This window comes from Varroa destructor, unplaced genomic scaffold, assembly GCF_002443255.2.
Source record: "Varroa destructor unplaced genomic scaffold, Vdes_3.0 BEIS01000003.1, whole genome shotgun sequence".
NCBI lineage: Eukaryota > Metazoa > Arthropoda > Arachnida > Mesostigmata > Varroidae > Varroa > Varroa destructor.
Genome location: NW_019211456.1, coordinates 28,144,722 through 28,164,995, shown reverse-complemented (window position 1 = coordinate 28,164,995; position 20,274 = coordinate 28,144,722). Strand labels below are relative to the sequence as shown.

General features: G+C 39.7%; 1 protein-coding gene across 4 annotated transcripts in view; it reads left to right on the top strand.

The window, feature by feature from the left end:
• LOC111247094 (somatostatin receptor type 2-like) overlaps positions 1-20,274 on the top strand; it is a 240,402-nt gene that overhangs the window by 198,344 nt on the left and 21,784 nt on the right. For all 4 annotated transcript variants that reach the window (XR_015323293.1, XM_022797658.2, XM_086982969.1 and 1 more), the window contains 3 exons: positions 17,256-17,426; positions 17,609-17,738; positions 20,021-20,227. Coding sequence is in view for 3 of the 4 variants with exons in the window: in XM_022797658.2 (XP_022653393.1) it covers positions 17,256-17,426; positions 17,609-17,738; positions 20,021-20,227 (508 nt within the window). In the remaining variant the exon portion in view is untranslated. The remainder of the gene's footprint in view (positions 1-17,255; positions 17,427-17,608; positions 17,739-20,020; positions 20,228-20,274) is intronic.

Genomic DNA, 20,274 nt, shown 5'->3' with positions numbered 1-20,274 from the left:
TCAAAGATAAATTTTGCATCAGTTTTAACACGGCGAATGCAACGCTAAAGCGACAAAACTTAATGAGTTGACAGAAGATCGATCCGTAGGAAGTGCTAGGGCCCCAGCTACCACCGCAAAGCAATCTGTAAAAAAACCTTTGTTCCTTTATCAATATAGATAAGCCCAACAAACTTCATCTACCCACCTCGTTTCGTACATTTAGCTGCCTGACCCGAATGCTGAATTAAAGTTTTCATCTAAAACTAAAAAAAAAAATAAAACTAAGCATCTTAGTTAGCTTAGTTAGGCTGATACGATCCATATTCGTATTTGGTTGTGACGTTTTTAGCACTATTTCTGTTTAGACGTTGATTTTTGATGCTCTATCTTCGTCTCCGATTTGGGGAAACACTGGCCCTAGTCTTGGGGCAATCCGTAACCATCGTTCGAATGACCTAGACAGAACTCCTTACATCACATTCTATTGGGCTCTACCGCGCCGCATATGAACGGGGCCAAGCGAAACCGAAGGCCTGTAGCTCCAAGAAGTTTTGTCGAGAGATCTATCTATGGCTATCTATGCTCGATGCTTTCGCGGTAAAACTATTCTTCCAACTTCTTCTATAGCAACGTATCTTTGGCTTGTCAGTTTTTACAAATAGAAATGGTGCTCGTTCTAACATTAACACAAAGTATGACGAGGACCATTGGCGGCTAAATCAAAAGCAGGTTTCGATAAACTAGCAATTTTAGCAGAACCTTCCCGCTCCTTTCGGCAAACGCCCACTTGGAACTATCCAGCCAAAGCAAAATGGTTGCCCTCATCCCTAAAAAACTTTCAAAGGTGTAACTATTTAGCTCGAGTTTCACAAACGCGCTCTTCTTAACCCTATATCATGTGCTGTTCACCGAGATCCTGCAGGCGTAACTTAGAATGATGGCTCGAAAAACGCTTCCAGCAGTGAAAGTAAAATCACCAGGCGTTACAACTATCTCCTGAGCTTTTCTTACCCGGAATTGAACCTAATGGACGTCAAGTCATTGAAAGTCACTTAGCACGTATGCATCTCTGTGCATGTTCGTACCTATAAAACACCATTCCTCTAACTATTTTCGCATGTTTCTTTAACCCCTATATACATGAAGTACGCAGCAGCTGTCAACTAGTAGAAAAGAGAAAGAATTCTCTCTCCGTCAACTAAATATCGAAGATACCAATAATTCTGTATTCGCTAAAAGTTAAACTATTGTAGTCCTGTATAAAATGGATTTTTTCGCTATTGGCGTTCGGTTTTTACTACGTTTTAAGTTTCTCGGAATGTTTTTTTAATGTTTAATGCGTCACAGCATCAACTGATTGTGAAACCGTTTAGTGGGTTTCCTAGATTGCGTGACCTGGTTGTCTCATCTCTAATTTATGCTGCCCTCTTGATTATTTCTTGTTTGGCGATGTTACTTTTGCCCTCAAGAGGTAGACAAGCACAAGTCTTATTCACTGCAATCCGCCTAACAGCCGACTACGTCGTTTTAATCAACCTCAGCCCGCTGGTCCACGTCAAACCCTACTTCAATTTAACGCTCATTGAGGTCACCAATAAATCTTCTTTATCCTTACGTCTGATATGTTCCCATCGAGCCAGCTTCGCAATAAGTGTATCATTGTTGTAAATTGAAGTGGTTTTATCCTTTCTATTATTTTGGATTCATACACTGATGGAGAAGAGAAAAAAAGGCTAAATCACATGCAGTCTTTCTACGTAATCCAGCGAAAATAAAACATTTGACTGAGTAATTAATTAGCCCCGATGAGGATGATGTAATTGTGTTTAGAAGTTGAATGTTTGGCTGAATCGATGCTTTATACGATTTTCAAATAGATGAAACGTTTGACGATTTGCCTCGCAAATACTGCCTGATGACAATGCTTACTCAGTAGAGCTAAATTTTGCAATAAAACCGCAGGCATGGATAATACTGTACGAAAATACAAGCTACGTAGCGAGGTCTATATCCATTATTTTCGCTAGAACCGGCTAGGGTTAGAAATGTAATCTCATAGCTTTTTATGAAAATTTTTAAAGGTTTCTGGGTTGACATCCTTTAGGACGGTAAACGTACAAAAGCCAAGCCGCTTCATACATGGCATAATCCTAGGTATAGGCTATTTGTATTTATCTGTTTCCTTCAAATCTTGATAACACATAGCAAAATGACGCAGGTGCAGGGAAAGTAGTGGCGTTGTGAATTTTTAAGAAAGGGGCTCTTGTTGATTTTCTAAGCACTACAGAAATGGCCAGCCATAAAATTTCTATTTCTAATATGACCGTAAGCGTACATGAACGCATCCGCGCCTGAAAAATGGGATTATACTTACTCGTGCGGGCAAAAGTATTTACGGCGTCTACAGTATGCAAGCATGTTTCGCATTACTTCAAAGACAAGGGCATATCACACAACAGCAAGCTGACTATATAAGACGTATATTTAGGTCGGCGGCATCTTTAACAACCTCTTGTTGCAATAAGCCTACTTGTACGGCGTCCGATGTTCCTTGATTTGAAGTGAAACGTATTGATAATAATATAAGTTTTGCTAATTGCAATGTACGTTTCTCCCTGAATGGATGAAGGATTGCTACATTGAAGTTTTATGACTGTGTACTTGAGTTAACCATTAGTTTCTATGAATGTTGTAATTGTTTAAATGGGTGGCACGTATCCGTAAGAATTTTTCCGTAAGAGTCCGTAATCAGATTTTCAGCGAAGGCGAGGTGGATCATCGTATGCATAACAGATAGGATCCATAGGAGAAAATGTAGCCTCAAAAATGGTCAAAAATGATTACATTACAAAAAATGTATTTTTTTTATTTATAACTTTTTACAGCTTTGACGAAGGTTATTGAAAACAAAAGCGCAAACTATGTTTTACGTTTAGTATCATAAGTCATGATTTTTATATCGTGGAACAGGGGCTATTACTCAGCCCAATAGACTCTTACTATCGATATTAGCTTTGATAACGACCTTTCGTTTCGCCCTGGTATTTGTTGTCTTTATACTATAGAACACTTATACTTAGGGCACTTCAACTTGGTACATGATCATGTCATTGATTTTTCTGCTGCAGTGAACTGTTATTAAAAACGATGTCTTTAGTCTTATAAGTAATGATAAAAAATACAAAATGATGCCCGTATCTGCACGTATATGAATACGTGCAGATACGTGCAGGTACGACTTGCAGTAAAAAAAATTCGAGGTATTTTCAAAAATATGTAAACCAAATAAAGGCCCTCTGCTTATGGCTAACGATCAAAAAAACAAAACAGATTTGTAGCATAAGCTAATTGGTTCGTTGTGCAAAGAACTCCAATGTCTGTAGTTTCGTTGTTTTAAACCTGAGTGAATCATTAACCAATCAACCATTAAAAGACTAAAATTTGGTGGAGGTTAGACAAAGGTAAAATCAACAGTAATTCCTGTTGTATACTTCATATGTACGACAAGCGGTGGAGCATATGATATAGCGCAGAAATGAGTGAACGACACGTTCCCTTTAGAGAAGAAATTAAGCAACGATCAATGAGGCTCTAAGGAGGTACGATGCACAAAATAGAAAGCTAGTGAAGGACCAGGACAGACTAGAGCAACGAAAAGCCGCACGAAATAAATAAGATAGGTGTTATCGTAATGGGGTTCACAGTGCTCGAAATTAAGGCGAAAGACATTTCTGTCCGTGAATAAATTTGTGAGAACTAAATGCGTCTAAATAAAATGTTATATTACTAAGGCTTTAAGATGATGTGCCTCAGCGGTAAGATGCAAGGTTGCCAAATTGCTAAGACATTGAAAAGTATACAGCTGGTTGTATGCTGTCAAAAATAAATTTTTATGGTACACACAAACACGTAAACACATGTAGAAGACAACTTGCAACAAAAAATACACCGTTTGTGTAGACGAGTTTTTTTGGTTGTGAGCTACTCCCAATTAGATCGGTGCCGATATGAACTTTTCAGTGTTTGCTATGGATGGTATACAACAAGTAGTAATAACTGATAGGTGTTGTTTCATGCCTATGATAAATAACATGCACGCAAGTACGGTGCAAAGACCTGAGAAATGATCAACTTAGCGTTATAAGAATAGGCGTTTACAAGGATCTCTTAGCCTAAGAAGGTCTGCGACGCGAAAATGTACCCCACGTTTTTACCTAAAATACGTAATCAGAAAGTTTCGTAATCTTGCCCCGTTAATTAACAGCGGCCTGAGAGACAACGTTTGATTAGTACGGATCATGAATAATACGGATGATTCTGCTATAGCTTATTAGCGATATCAGTAGTGACTTAGTTCCGTGCAAAGAGAACTTAAATAGTTACTATACCCAAAAGTACTCACTTTTTTGCTGAGTTTGCGTTGCAATGTGCCCTTGCAAAGATCGCTTTTCAGCAGACAAACGAGACCGATTTAGGTGAATTTATCTATACGTTATATAACTTTATATAACGTAAGGTACATGAGAAATGGAAAGAATGTTCTTAGAATACGCATCCATGCAGAGATCTAAATTCGTGCACGCAATATCAACAGAAGATCATTAAATGACACTTAAATAACGTCCAATATATACCATAGAACATTGTTCGAATCTACGTCAGGCAGATTAAGACAGGACGTTAGTGGTTTTGTAATAGAGTATTATATATGCCTGGTTTATTTTGCCAAAGCAGGAAGATATTGTCAGGATAACTTACTCATGCGCGTTGGAGAATGGTTTCGCAGCTAGAAACCAATCACTAGCTACAACATTGGTTTAATTCTTAAAAATTTTATGTTTTTTTTTTTTTTATTTATGTTACGTTTCCGTCGGCGACCAGCATTGGTTTTATGTCATACATCCACTGTCTCATAGTTACATAGTCTCATAGTTTTGTGAGTCTTTTGATCGATAAAAAACTGCTACCAAGATGAATAAAAAATTTAAAAAAACGTGGCTGAAAAAGGAAACAAAGGCCTGCGGATTGGCATGGATCCAATAGAGTATACAGGGCACTGCATTATTATAACACTCCGGAATAACTTATTCGTGTAATATATTAGTAATGATGAATTTACATGGCTGGTCGGATCCGAAATACGCTTTAATCGCGCAAGCTATGTAAAGATGATCCGTAATTCGAATACCCGGCTTGACACTACTATAACTACATGCCGTGAAAAAAATTCACGTATGAAGTTCCATTGAAACGTCTCGAGTCACTTTAAATAGAAGATAACTTAATCTAACGTAAGGTGTGAAAACCCTTTAGAAAAGTCGGATACTCCGAACGAAAAAAATGTATTTGCACTCTGAATTTTATTTAGCAGAGGTACTAGCATGTATAATCGACTGTACATGTCGCGGGACAAGGCGATTTGTCTGATTTTCGCATAAGCGTTTTAAAGATTGGTCATCTTACGAAAACAGAGCTCACGTCAAAAAATCATATATCATAAAAAATCTTTAATGTACCTCTTAAGAAACGTCAAACTTTGATGATACACATGAGGACACATAGGGGCACAAAATGCCTATGTGTCCTCATGTGTAGATCGGAGCCATGATCACTCAAGTTGTACCTACATCCAATAAATGCTACACGAATATACCTGGTTTGCTTATGCAACAGCCAAACTTATATTCAGTTTTGCAAATCTAGTTGTTTGTCCGTGTGCACACGCCTGCGTCGGAGGCATCGAAAATACCTGAAAGGCGCAAAAATGGAGGTTTATGGAACTTCATTTTAAAAGATTTGCCAGATAGAATAGGATATTCTACATTGGAGCCAGCTAGCCAGCTTCGCAAATTATTAACATTTGAATCTGCGATATTTTCATGGGGGCATAAGCGATGGGAGGTGTTATTCCAAAAAACCAATATCAACGTAACGTGAGCGCATCCACAGCTAAGGCTGTCTATTGTCAACTGGGGTAGAATAGTACTGGGCAGCTTGAGAGATTTTATTAAGCGTTGACAATGCAATTTGCTAATGTATCTGCTTATGTTGCGTTAAATTGTAAAAAAGAGTCGTTGTAAAAATATACAAAATAGAAGTCTTCATTCTATTCTGCACTGTCAGAGTAAATGGTGACACAACTTAAGGTGCTACTAAAACCACCGATCATTGCTTACTTCATTTTTTTGTTATATGCATATAATATAAGAAAAATTACCCTTATAGTACATACTATAACAGCTAGAATATTTGAGAAGACATACCTTTACGCGAGAAAGAAAAGCCTTTCGTTACTTATTATTATTAGTTATATGTTACCATGAGAAATTGGTTTGTTATAACTTTTTCACGCAATAGCTAACGCGACCCACAGTAGAGGACAATGGATGACCCAAAATCAAGTTCTAAGTTAATGACATAAGTGGGTTGTTATCATCAACACCTTCGCCCAAAGCCTTGCGGAAGATCAAATAGCTTCTGGCCTATTTTATGTATGACCTGCTCGATGTGCTACTGCAGCGTTAATTGTTGTCTACCAACAATTACGTCCAATTGGCCATTATTCCTTCCCTCTGATAGAAGCAGGGAGCACAGTAGCGACAAGGGCAAAATCATATTTCGCTGATAACTTGCTTCCAAGCATACAGCCGCCGCATTCATATTCTAGAACAAGGAACGATTAAGAATGGGTTATTACTTTGCGAACTACTTATCAACCCAGCATAAGTTGACACTTAATACAATTTCAAAGCAAGGGCGATTTCTTATCAGGGCATAAGCGTAATCATAATGTGATTTTCTTTTTTATCTTAAGAAACAGTCAAAAGCTCTGTCTGGTCTCACTGATTGATCACAGATCAATGGTCTGTAAGTTTCAATTTAAAAAATTCAATTTAAGTTTTTATTCACAATAAAAACTTAAATTGAAATTTTTTCCAAATTTTGCAGCTCTCTATGAAGCCTAAATCTAGTACGTTGTTGCTTACATTATTAATCGTTTGAGTGTTAAATTGGCAGAAAACCAAGAAGTGTTTTTCGTGATGATCTTATTAATAGTGCTTACTCAGATAAGACTGAAAGCTGCTAGGAAGCATCTCATTTATTTACTTATGTTACTGGACGGTGGAAAACACATCACGTGGCTGTGCTACGAAAGCCATCTTCAGCGGACTTTCTCAAACCCTTAATACAGGCACCTAACGCCTTCACTGTTTGGTTCGTATGAACAGACTGTAAACGACTACCTGAGTCTATCTGCATGAGCTCTTAAATTGAACTATCTTTTAGCGATTCTTGCTTCCAAGGTCCCGTTTTCCGTTTGGCCTAGTTTGCGTCTATTTAAACATCGTCAACTCTTTGTCCCTCAACGCGAAATCTACTAATCTTAATCTCACTTTGAGGTCGCCGCTGCATTGTTCAATTGCTCAAGTTAATCAGGACAACGACCCACGAAGGCCAAGTTCCGTGTCCCTCCCTTTATCGTCCTCCCTATCCACCGTCGCCAGAAAAAGTTTGCCTCTTAAATGCGCGCTTTCTTGTAGTGAAAGGCCACCTCACACACGTGCACAGGCAAGGTTTTTGTCGGTCGGGGTAATACAGCATTTGCCTGCAATAACGGCATGCCTGGCCTGGATGAAGGTACTCGAGACGCCCACTAGTGCTCTGATGATACGACGCTTCTCCTGCCATGCCCTTTGATGCCCTAAGCTACTCTAGGATGCAACGAGGAAGGCGGAATGCGTCTCTGCCTTTATATGGCATCTTGCCGATGTGGCGGTCACTGCTCCTCTGAATCCGTCTGGGTCTTCGTTGATTACCCCCCTGGTCGCACTAACGGTACTTTCCCCAAAACCAGTAAGACACTTGACAAAGCCGACCATACGACGACCTCAATCAGGCGTTCGCACCGCCGCCAACGGTGGCCAGAAAAGTGGCAAAGCAGAAAGCTGTCTTTATGCGCGCTCGGTGGGCCTTTGCGGATCGAGTCAGTCGGCGGCATTAGCGGACTCTGATCCGAGGTCTGACCGAGCTCGTCCCACGTTTCCCCCTTTATCAAATCAGCTTTCGCAAGGGTGCCTTTGTCCTCGCAGCTACCTCAGGGAAGCTTTCGAGTGGCTTCCATATTTAGCAACTGCTATATCTAGACCATCCCATGAAATCGCAAGGCCATAACCACAAATGCAAGGATTGGTCATATACAAACACATGGTCGCTCGACGAAGGTGGCTCGATGCCCGTCGATCGATTCCACTACCTCCAGTTTCGGTCGGACTGTATGCTGATGTCGCTCAATTAGTTGTGTTCGTGGACAGAAAACTGATAATGAGGCCAGAAGGAACGTACGTAAACGCGAAAACGGTAATCGAATTCATTGAAATGAATACTATCAATGCTAATATAGATTTATCTATTTAATTTGCTTGTTCCTAACGATCAGAGCTGTTAATTGACAAATGGCATAAGAACACGCTTTTAGTACACCGTTTAGTTGTAAAGTGTTTATTCGTATTAAACTTAGTGAGACGTTGTATCTATATAGCGCACCATTGCCGCAATGGCTTTTTGTACGATGATTGCTTGCAGAATTCTTCATCCTCGTTTTCTAGTTCCAGCGCTTAAAATCACATTCATCACCTAGACATGTCTTTGACAGGTTGTTCTCGGAGCTTGTTAAGTCAAAAAAAGGTCATAGAATTAATTTAGTAAGGTGCAGCGTTTTCGGCAACTGTCATTTGTCCATGAAGAGAAGGACCACATACAATAATGACGTCATTGCTCAAGAAATTTTTACCACATCTACTAATTTCATAGCACTAGCAGTCCTGAATAAACAAGGAAACTCGACTGTTCTCTACATTGATTCCATCTCGTCTATCGCTTTTTCTAGAAATATTATGATTGAAGTGACAAACGCAGTTTACAGAAAAAAACGTGACAAATTGGTGGGCTTAACATACGGACCTTCAGAGTTCAGGTAAAACGAACGCAAAGACGACTCAAAAGCTGTTGGAGACATGTTCTCATTTATACCCAATACATCAGCGATGTTTTTCCTGCCGTAGGTTGAGACAAAAACCATTCAATTCACAGGGTCGACATCCGCGACGGAACCAACAAAACTTTCACATAACAACCTTTCTAGAAAGGAACAATTCAGGTCGCACGACGATATTTCTTCCGTCGTTCAATCTGATACCATACAATACCAAGAATCGTATTATATATTAATGTAACATTGGCATCGTCGTTTGGTGTTTATTTTAACGAAAATAATAAATCGGTTGGATCCTATCGGCGGTACGGAGTAAAATCCCACATCATCGAATATGTCAACATTTTCCCGTAGGTGGGCCTGAGCGAACACAATACATGTGGATCATGTTAAAATACGAATTTGTCTTCTCATTTCAAATTAATTTATCTTGTTACACTACGGTTGAATTTGGAAAGAGCACCTGAATGATCAAAAAAAAGATTTCTACACCACGACACCAACGAAGCAAATGCAATGCCCCCCCAAAAGAGCTCAATCTTTCACTTCGTTGTAACCTATTGACAGCTTCCAGATACCGGTAAAGAGAAGAGTTTGTGTTATTAGGCGGTGTCCGTATATGAACCCAACTTAATAGGCCAAAATAGGTCAGCTTGAAAACACGCACCTATTCTTTAGAAAAGCTAGGACTACCATATATTTGTATCCATCTCTATCCCATCTTAATTTAGAGCGACGTGCAACCTATAATCATTTAGTCATATTAGGGGTCGTCTCGCCAACAACATATATGACGCAAGCTGTGTGATTTATGTTGAATTTTGATTACAGAAATAACTGTAGAAAACTGTCTAGTTTGGAACGAAACAAGCAAGCATACTTAGGCTTATTGTTTTTTTTTTTTTTGTTTCTTTAGCGTATCTATTAAAATGAAAAGGCTGAATTAACTCAGCCTATCTGTTAGCTTGACTGTTAGAGAGTATTCGTAAAGGTACCTTATTTGGCCGCCAGTGTAAAAGAAACCAATTTTGCTTTAGTCGCACCAGCCATATCGCAGATGCTTTGGCCATCCTTCTGTATGTAAGATAGGGTTGGCGGGATAGATCCTGCAGAAACGGAACATGATCTGCATGCTCCTACGCTATTACAGTATGGTAGTATTATTATCTACCTTTGTAGCAAGATTTCTGTTGAATTTGTCCTCATTCTAAGCAGTTCCTTATTGACTTGATGCTAGAAAAAGAGCACAGCTTCCATTTATGAGAAGTAAACGTCTGCATCTCGTGCCATTAGATCAGATCTATATCTATAATTTTCGACTATAACCGATTTATAGATGTGAATACCCGTAAAATGGAGCTGCGTCCAAGTAGCTAGGTATACGTACGTAACTCTTGAACCATACAGCATGAAAGGTAATACAATGAATTCGAACCCTTTGAGCCTTCCAATCGATTATTTGTTCACCATTATTATCTGGGTTTTTTTGCGATTTGGATAATAACAGGTCCGTTCCGCTAATATAGAAGTCTGGGTATAAAGTTTTGTAGATTGGAACTTTCATGTCGTTGACTTTGAAAAAAGTAGCTATTTGTGAAAGCAATGTTTGGTGAGTACGCTGGAAGGCAGAGCACCTCCAACAGTTTCTTCCAGCGTGACTTTTGTAGTATCGAGTTGAGCGTTGCTTTGAAACAGAACCTAATCTTTGCTGGTAAACGTTCAATTATTGACAGGATCTTTTAGCCGTAATAGACGAACCAAGACTTATAAAACTCGTACTAGATAGCGTATTCGCTAGGGTACCTTGCAACTAAACACCTTATTAAGGGTAATGTTCCGCCGATCCAATCACATCTATTTACTGATGCGAGCATCCCCGACCATCGTAGAGGATCCATTTCTCATCACATAATAACGCTAACGCAAGGAAAAGCTAGCGTCTCCACGTACTTAATTTCGATTTCTGGTTCAATCAGGTAAAACCCAATGGACAATTTTTTCTTTAACATTTGTGTATGTTGAGATGGGTTGCCCTTCACCACAACTCTGATTTTTTTTTATTCATTTTCTCATAGAATTTTTCAAAGGAACCTATGGGAAATTTCATTCTGGGATTCTTTGAACTAACGCCTCACAATACTTTGAGTAGCAGAACCTCCTACCAACTACAAATTACTGAATACGGTTTATAGGGCCAGCTGTCTCCATCGCTCTAGTTTCAAGACAAAACTCATATCCGTAAGCCATTCAAGATTTATGGTTTTGCGTGGCTCACTTTAATTTGCCTGTTAAAAAAAGCCTGCATGAGGGAATCTGCGTAAACGATCTCGGACTGTAAAGAGTACGAGTACATTTCGAAACCAAAAAAAAACATGTTGCGAAATATCGCCGTCCATGAAATAGCGTTGTCTGCAAATATGAGATTGACGTTTACCATGTTGCATACGGAATATTCTGATATGTAGAATAACACAAAAAAAAAACCTCATATTTGTACAAATTAACTCAGCCAAGCAAATTATAGCCTCCACAGCTATGTTCACCTACACATGGCAGATATTATTTGGTCACCGGTGACTTACGTATTGAATAGAATGAACACTAGCTTAGTTTTTAAGCTCCATTTAAGTGAGGCTAACTTTTGAAAAGAACTAGCCCCACTTACTTACGCAACTCATTTGAATTTTCACAGCCTTTCTCCAGCATCCAGGCAACAGATAAGTCCCTCGAGCAATAAAGGAGGTATCTATGTAGGGGTTTTATCGGCATACTAATTTTCACATTTCTACGGTGTATTTCAAATCACTTGCTGTCCAAGTTACTTTGGCATGAATTCGTACAGCCATAATCAGATAAGGTAAGATCTGGGTTTCAAGACGAGGAATAGAAGAAGCTCTGTCTATGGTCTTCTGAGTTACAAAACCCTCACGGGGTCAAATACCAGCATAGAAGAAAATCAGACGCGTGGTCGTGCGCGTCTTTATATTGTATCTTGTTTACTTCGCTTAAACGAATTAAGCTGAAGAGCAGTCCGTTCCTATAGTCTCCAATAAAGCAAAGCTTCAGATCTCAACGAATCCTATCAATAATCCATGTTGAGCGTGTAACTCTATTTGCCCTAACGGTTGTTGTAACAGAGTCGTTTAGTTTGCGGCACGCATTTGGCGTGGGGAGGTTTCAAAGAAGAAAGTGCTAAATATGCAATTTTCAGGTCAGATGATTTGATTTCATTAACGTCTGCTATGAGAAACGAACTCAGACAAAATACCGAAAACGCAGAACCGTTCATTAGGAACGCATTCTAAAGTCCAAAACAAGTGGCTAAATACAGGGTACAACTAGCAGACGCTATATGTGGCCGAAATTACTATCCGTATTACAACGAAACCTACCCTTTTTCATTGGTTGGGTCATGTGAACTTCGGCGGTGAATGTCGGGCCCTGCTATCTATCTATTATTCGTCTATCTATTAATCGTAAATCTGAGAATTATTTAGAATGACATCTACCCTTGTCGTCTTCGCGCGTATCGACCGACCAAAAGTCACCACCGTACACCAAATATTGTAGTAACTTTGCGAATGTACCAAAATCAACATTTCTATTGCGTATGTATATATTTATGTTTTTGACGTTGTTTAGATAATTTCTAATATGACTTATTTATATGGTATTCATTATATGACTGAAATAATCATAGAAGATGCTTTACCAATCTGAGTTTCTGTACTAATTTAAGGAAATTTTTACAAGCTGCTGTTTTTAATACAATTATAGCTCTTATGATAATGGTATCTACAATACAAATTGTGTACGGCTTTAGCTAACGTAGCAGTACAAAGGTAAATAGCATCATCTAAATATGCTAGAGTATACATATTTCGGTTGTTTAAGTACATACGTCGGCTTAACCATGTGGGCCTCGACACCACATTTCGCGACCCTACTTTAGCATTGAGCGCTTTTAGACCCAGTTCCGTCATAAAAGCTAGCCCTATGTCAGTTCATCCCACCTTAAGGTCCAATGCTATTGTAATCACTGTTAATGCTTTTACTCATCATAGGACGGACGGTGGCAAACGAGTTTTTGGAATGACAACTTCAAAGCGGACTTGCTTGGCCATCTCTGCCATTTGTGGAGGACTCGAGATCAATTATTTAATAAAGTTTTGGTTTTACTAGCTTTTTATCAGGTAGACTTCGTTTATGGAAAATTACCTATAAGCAACTGATTCGAGTTCATTCCTCTGAACAATCTGCAAATCATCTGCGCGCCAAAGATAAAAAAAAATTATAAATGCAAAGCTTCCTGCTACGAATGAGTTCTTTGATACCGATATGTTGGACGAGAGCCAACCCATACGTATGAGTGTCGATATTTTTATAAAATGAATGAGTATCTTCATTTGATATACTTTTCCTTAGAAGATCGATAAAAATTTAAATTAAGCTTTCCGGTAAGTTGTAGCGATATCTTCATATACGTATTTAATGAAGCTGTTAACAGAATGTATTATCTGAAGAAAGCTAGATATGATTTTTTGAATCTGGTTGACCATTGGATACTATTCCCTCAGGCGTGTCTTGAAAAAGATCTATGTACGCCTAAAATAAAATCAACGAGTTCATTTGTAATACATATGAACAAAACGGTTATTAACTGTTATGGAGCAATCATTCGGCTTTTGCCCACTATGTCTTATTTTGATTCTTGCCTTCATACCTTTACAGGGGTGAAACTGTGGGCTCGAGCTGCCTTCAAGAGAGAGACCTGGTATTTGTGTAATTCTGATCTAACTCGACAAAAAGAACGAGGAGCGGGTTTGCTTCAACTTGCTGTTTGACTCTGTTCCTATACGATCTTGATAGCACTCTTGTAGACACAGACCTCCTCCATTGGGTGGCACAGGTCCGTGAAATGTAAATTCGGAGCTTAATAGACATAAGATAGAAGACGACCTATTTTACGTATAGGGGACTTCTCTGCGATTAAGCTAAATGCTCGATATACGTTCGTGTGCCTTAAATACAGGCTTGCTATCAGCAGATCGAGTACAAATACAACACTTGTTCGGCTATAGCGACAGCCCACTTTTCTTGACTTTCAAGGCCCAACAGTAAATCAAAAATGACGACTCCTAAAAGATTATCTTCTAGTTTTTGCGCAGCATAAATTGTTTAGCAGAATGCCCGTATGGCAACATAGTATATACAAACATATTCACAACATATGTCCATAGGTAACAGTCACAGGACGTAGCATGTAATTCATTACTGATGAAAATTATATCAACAGCAGTAATTGAAGGCGCTTGGTTTTTCAAAGCCTGAAAAATGATGGCCACCAAAATTTCTCTTCGGAAAGCTTTTGCAACCATGTGTTACTCTATTGATTTGCGAGCTTTGTCTACGATTATCCGAACGTATTTTACAAAAAAACGGCACGTAGAAACTAGAAATCTTTCAGGCAGGTGCCATCAACAATTGTATGGTTTACTCTAAAATATTATCCCACAACTTGTGGAAACGGTACATTCTCGTGATAAACGCTGGTACCTTGTAAAAAGCACGCTGTTCTAACTATTCGTCGTAATCTTTAGCTTTGACCTCCCTTGAATGAATGAATGAATGAATGAATGAATGGCTTCCCTTATGCTCAATGCTACCGCTCACCCCCTGTTCAAAAAACTAATTGGCAATAGTACTCTTCTGTTATTAGAGCCTGTTTTCGCACTAACTTCTAACACTAAATTACCGTTGATTAACGAAACAGAGGAAGTGGCCTATGATACGAAAGGTCACATGATCAGAGATCTGCAGACGGGGCAATATAACGTAATATTTGTAATCTTCATCATATGTACGACATGTCGGCTGATGGACCCCACGTTGTTCAAACTCACATATTTTTGAATTAAGTCGTCGGTACGCCTCAGGTGTACCTAACAACGTTGTCCTTTTTCCAGGCTAGTTAAGTCCGGATCCATCCCGTGAACACTAATTACTGTTGAATTCTTTTTTGAACTCTCTGCTAAGATCGTTACCATTTCGAATATAGTAGCTACGTAAAGACGTACATTTTTAAATTGCTCCACTTTAGTTGGCGCAGTGCTTAAATCGACTGACGCCCAGATATATGTGTATATATCGATCATCATGTATATATCAGATATATATAAAGATTATCGTGGTGGTCGTGGCTAGTTTTATTGCTTTATAGGATGTCAATCTGTGCCTGAACCTTGCGCTCGTCAAAAAAATGATCTTCCTTGAAGATCTAATCCACGTCAATATCCTTTGCGTCTGATTAGGATATTACGGTGTTATCGTTTTATTAGAAGTCTCCATGAGACGACGAGGAATCTTTAGAGTTGGATGAACGCTTTCCAATACGGGATATGAACTTCAAAACACTTATTTCAGTGTTAAAGACAAGACATCGAGAGACTCGACAAGACTCTTCTGAATACTTTTTTTTTCTGATTTTCTACGAAAATAGGTAGAACAAGTGAAACTACATCTAAATGATCGAGCTGTTTCCTCGATTGTTAAAGGGCTTCACTCAGCCTTACCAAGTCACTACCCTATGCGCTGCTCCACTCACTTTCATCTTTCACGTACGTTCTGCGTCCCCTCTGCGTTGATTGCTTTTCCTCTAAAAATATACGTGCACACGCCCAGTCTGAGATTACGGTAAACGTTGCCCTGGTCCCTAACCTCCATGCTGATTAGTGCAGTTATGCATGAAGGTTTCTGAGGGTCGTCACAGCCCGCCTCTTGCACAACGTGACGCTCGTATTGGTGTTGCCTCTTTTTGTCCATTGTGTTCTTCGTATTCTCATATTCGACACATTCTCATCTACATGGTACATCATCCAGCGTGCAAGGAGCAGACGTAAACATTTTTGGGCACGCCATCGGCGACGGCAGCAGCTTTCAACATGAGCCACTGTTGAACAAAGGCAATTACACAGAGCAGCTGCTGCGGCGTACGCCTACAGTCAGTCACTGAGTGAACGAACATACCCGTAAACGGTCTTGTCTAGCGTGTCTTACACGGTTATTAGCTCTAACGCCTTGTTTGTTGGCATAAAAAAAAGGAGTTTGTACGAATACGGTGATCTGCTTGGCGGAGATGTGCCATTAGGCGCCGATGGGACCTTACCTTCTCCCTACAAGCTACTTTTATTTGCTCTCTAATTGTCCGGCGACATTTGGTGTTCCGTATCATAGTAATGATTAACGACCTTGCGTTACTTCATCCATGATAATAACGAAATTCTTTACTAAGACGTGCCTATGAAAAAAATTGTCACTGTCATTAAATATATATATATATTCGATGAGAGAATGTCCGCGAACATTACCAAAAATATTATGCTTTATAACCGGATCATGAGGCCCAGCAGACGCCATCTGGACCAATTAGGTACGATGGCATGGGAAAAGATGGTGCCGTTTTACCAGACCCGTTAACACATCCATAGACACGTGAATACAATATATCGATCAATTGATCGGTTAAATGATAAATATCCGCAAACAATGTACATAATAGAATGATGTTGTCACGCGACAGCTCACCTATTACTTTTGTTAAGAAGAACTGCAGGAGGAGACGATAAGGCGTCATCAAAGTTAAATGCATTGTATCCAGACGAATACGAAGCGAGGAACAATTTGGCGGGTTCTATGTGCTTCAAATAACCTCAGAAGTAACATACAAGAAAATCTCAAATGCACGCCCAGATATAGAAACCGTGAAGTTTAGGCAGAAAAATGGGTCTATATTAAACGATATCAAATAGTTTTTATCTAGGCAGCGTCTATTTTAACTGTTACTGAATTTTCCTAAACCGAAAAGGTGTCATTTTTTAATTGCGCACTTACGCCTTAGTCAACTTTGCCCCCTTTCTGTTTGTGGGGTACAATGACACTGAAACATATAACTGTATAATTACTGACATTTTAGACCGAAATCGTGATGAATAGGGATTGCTTAATATCATATTAATCGATAAAGGGGTTTCGTTGAAAAAAACACAAGCGGAACCGTACACTAGCGATCGATTCTGAATTATACAATCAATCAATATTAGATCATTTCGCAGTCTATCGCGCTCATTCACAATGCTTGAATTCACAAAGAGTTTGATGCATATAAGCTATGAGTTCCAAGGGACCCGCACACACATATGCACATATAAGTAAAATTTGGTAGAGGTTACTGACGTCGAGCATTAAAGGTTTACCTAGGTTGGGTTAATATTTCCTTTTGCAGGTGGGCCCGAAGACGAAATCGAAAAATAAGAAGCGCTCTCATCGAAAAGTAACCTACCTAGTCCTGACCGTGATCACGTGTTACATCTTCTGCTGGCTTCCATATTGGGTTGGGCAAATCATCATCATACTACGACCACCATCTTCGAATGTACAGCGGTCACAATTTCAGGTAGGAGTGCTTGATATTCCACCACTCGCAGGCCGCGTTTCAAAAAAAAGTATGCCATTCAAATCGTTCCGATACGTTACTGTACGTAAACATCGTCGGACCATGGAGCGAATCTATCCCCATGCGTAGTCAGCTGTATACCGATTATCACGCTAAACCTAGCAGAAGTGTTCTTGTTACAGGTGGCCGTGTTTCTCTTAAGTGGCTGTCTTGCTTACGCCAACTCGGCCATCAACCCAGTACTCTATGCCTTTCTCAGCGATAACTTTAAGAAGAGTTTTACCAAAGCGTTCACCTGTGCGAGCAAAAAAGGTAAGTATCGTATTACTATTAAGTACCACTGAACTTCATAATAACTGCAGCCTGAGGCTTCGAGGGATTATAGCGATAAAACTTGTCGAGGCACTGGCCTTAGCATAGGTTTATAGTAGTTAAACATAAGTTCTAATTAGTTGTAATGCCGATACATCTGGTCGAAACAACCACAGTCACAATGCTAGCTCATTTCGAGCTGAGGAAAAGCAGGATCGTAACGAAGCACAGATCGAAACATACGTAGCGCTTGAAGAAACGCATCTTCGTAAATCAAATTACGCGCAGCAATTAATATTGCGGGGGAAAAGCTCGCAATGTCAGCGAGTGCGTATTTACTGCCCTCTAACATGAACTGAAGTACATTTTCTAACACATTAAGGCATGAGACCGACGGGAATGCGGTCAACAGTTAGGCTGCCCATGTTGATTTCTTCAGAGCATGTGCCATGTTGCCACAGTAAGTTGCTATTTGTGTCGACCGTAGTCGAGATAAATCGCTCTTTAGAAAGCAAACGATTTTTTTGTTGAAAATGAAGTGGACGGGCCTACTCGAAGGTTGCCTATTACTAACAAACGGATATGGCGCGTCTTCTTCTTCATCGCTGAGGCTCGGCCTCGAGAGCCTTACAGTTTTCGTTTCTGAAAGTTGTTGTAGCAACGCGATTTTTATGTGTGCCTTTTTCCCACCCATTGCTGTATAAGGCAGCGAGATGAGCTCAGTATTCGACTTTGTTATTAGGGAAACGTCCGCGATGCCCATCCTGTTGTGGATGAATATTTAGTCAATGCTGACGATTGACTGCCACTCTGAATTCTTTTTTTTTTTTTAATTAATTGTCTACTGTGTTAGAAAAGCTGTTGAAATGATATACTAGTTTTGCTTAAAATACACTTCTGGTCACGCTAATCAAACACGACTTCCTCTGCGCGCCTTACCGTCTTCGTTTCGGCGATTATAGCAAACTGCCCTGCAAAATTCAGGTAAAGGAAAAACGTTACGAAATAGAATAGCGGAGCACTGGAATACATTCAACCAGAAAGAGCGCCCAGCCACAGTCTGTTGTCATTGTCTATACGGAGTACGTTTATTTGCAGACGGGTACATTTTCCAACTGCAAAAAGACCACGCTCAAAACAACGATCGAGTAGGGTACTGTGTTGTGTCAAGGAATAGTACGGCGCCTTTCTGCCAGGCCAGTCATATCAACATCGCGCCGCATACTTATAAAATTTTCTGCCTGGAAGGCAGAGTTTTCCGAGATGTCGTCAAACAATGATCATTTCCAGTACTAGTCGGGATGGAACGGTCCATCTCATGCCAGTCATCAGCTCCTTAAAAACAAACTTGTTCATCGGATTAAGCCATCAGTAACACCGCTAAGTCGTCAGACTCTTCGGCCGAATCGTAGGTTCTACGTGCCTAGAAGTATATAGGCTATTGAGCGTATTACTTATTTTCAGCCTGATAAATATAATTTCAGCATAGTCGCAAGTTCTGCAAATTTATTTGCAGGCTTGCTCTCAACGTCTCAAAAGTGCTTCCAATTAATTCGCTGAATAAGTTACGATTTGCTATTACGGTCTTTACATAGATATAGCTACATAGATAGCTTGCTCAAGCAAGCAGTTATAAATAAGAGCAGAAATTTTAAGAAATATGTTGATGAAGAAATCGTTTTATTTCGAAAATAATAGTTCACTGGAGGGACATAGCGCCTATGCTTTCCCTTCGGACTGCCGTTTTGTCAGTTATGTGCCATCGAAAGGAGTAGACTTGAATATGGCCTGGTCGTAGCACTAGCGGCATCCGATTGCTCACACCGTGAGGTAATAACATCCTCAAAGATGTGCTAAGAAAAAAGACTCAGCATTGTCGCAGTCGCTTCAAGCATTTATTTGTCAGAGCTGGCCAAATAGAATAAACTGAAGTGATCATCTTAAGAGAAAATTATTTCCATTTTTTGGACAGGGAATAAGGGCGTCCACCCTGTAATCTTAGTATACGATACGTATAAAGCCCTTCTTCTCATGAAATGTAGATCTACCTACAGCTGATACTCGACGCAGTGGCGTACTAGAATTTGAACAATGAACTCTATTTAACAAGATGGATCAGACCTTAGTTGTTTGCTCTCGGTTTCAACCTTCATGTTTATTTCCAACAGAAGGGTCGCCTGCTAAAGTTGTTATCCCTGAACCATTAATATTAGACTAGTTACTTCATTGCTTTTGAAGAAAACTGAGTTGTTTACTAAACACTGTTAATATTTCGGTTGAAGATGTGAATGCACAACTCCACGTGGAGAACTCCGTGTTCCCAGGCGGTCGCACCCGCGGAGGATCGACGCGTGGTCCCAATGGGGCCTCGGGAACCAATGGAACACGAAATGGCGGTGCCCTACCAGGAGCTTTACCTAATGGGAGCAATCAGCTCGGAGCCGGTCTGCTCACAGTACACAAACATCTTGGGATCAGTCTCACCACAGGTTTGTGTGTAAAGGGACAAATCCTTGTTTTTAAAATATACTAAAGC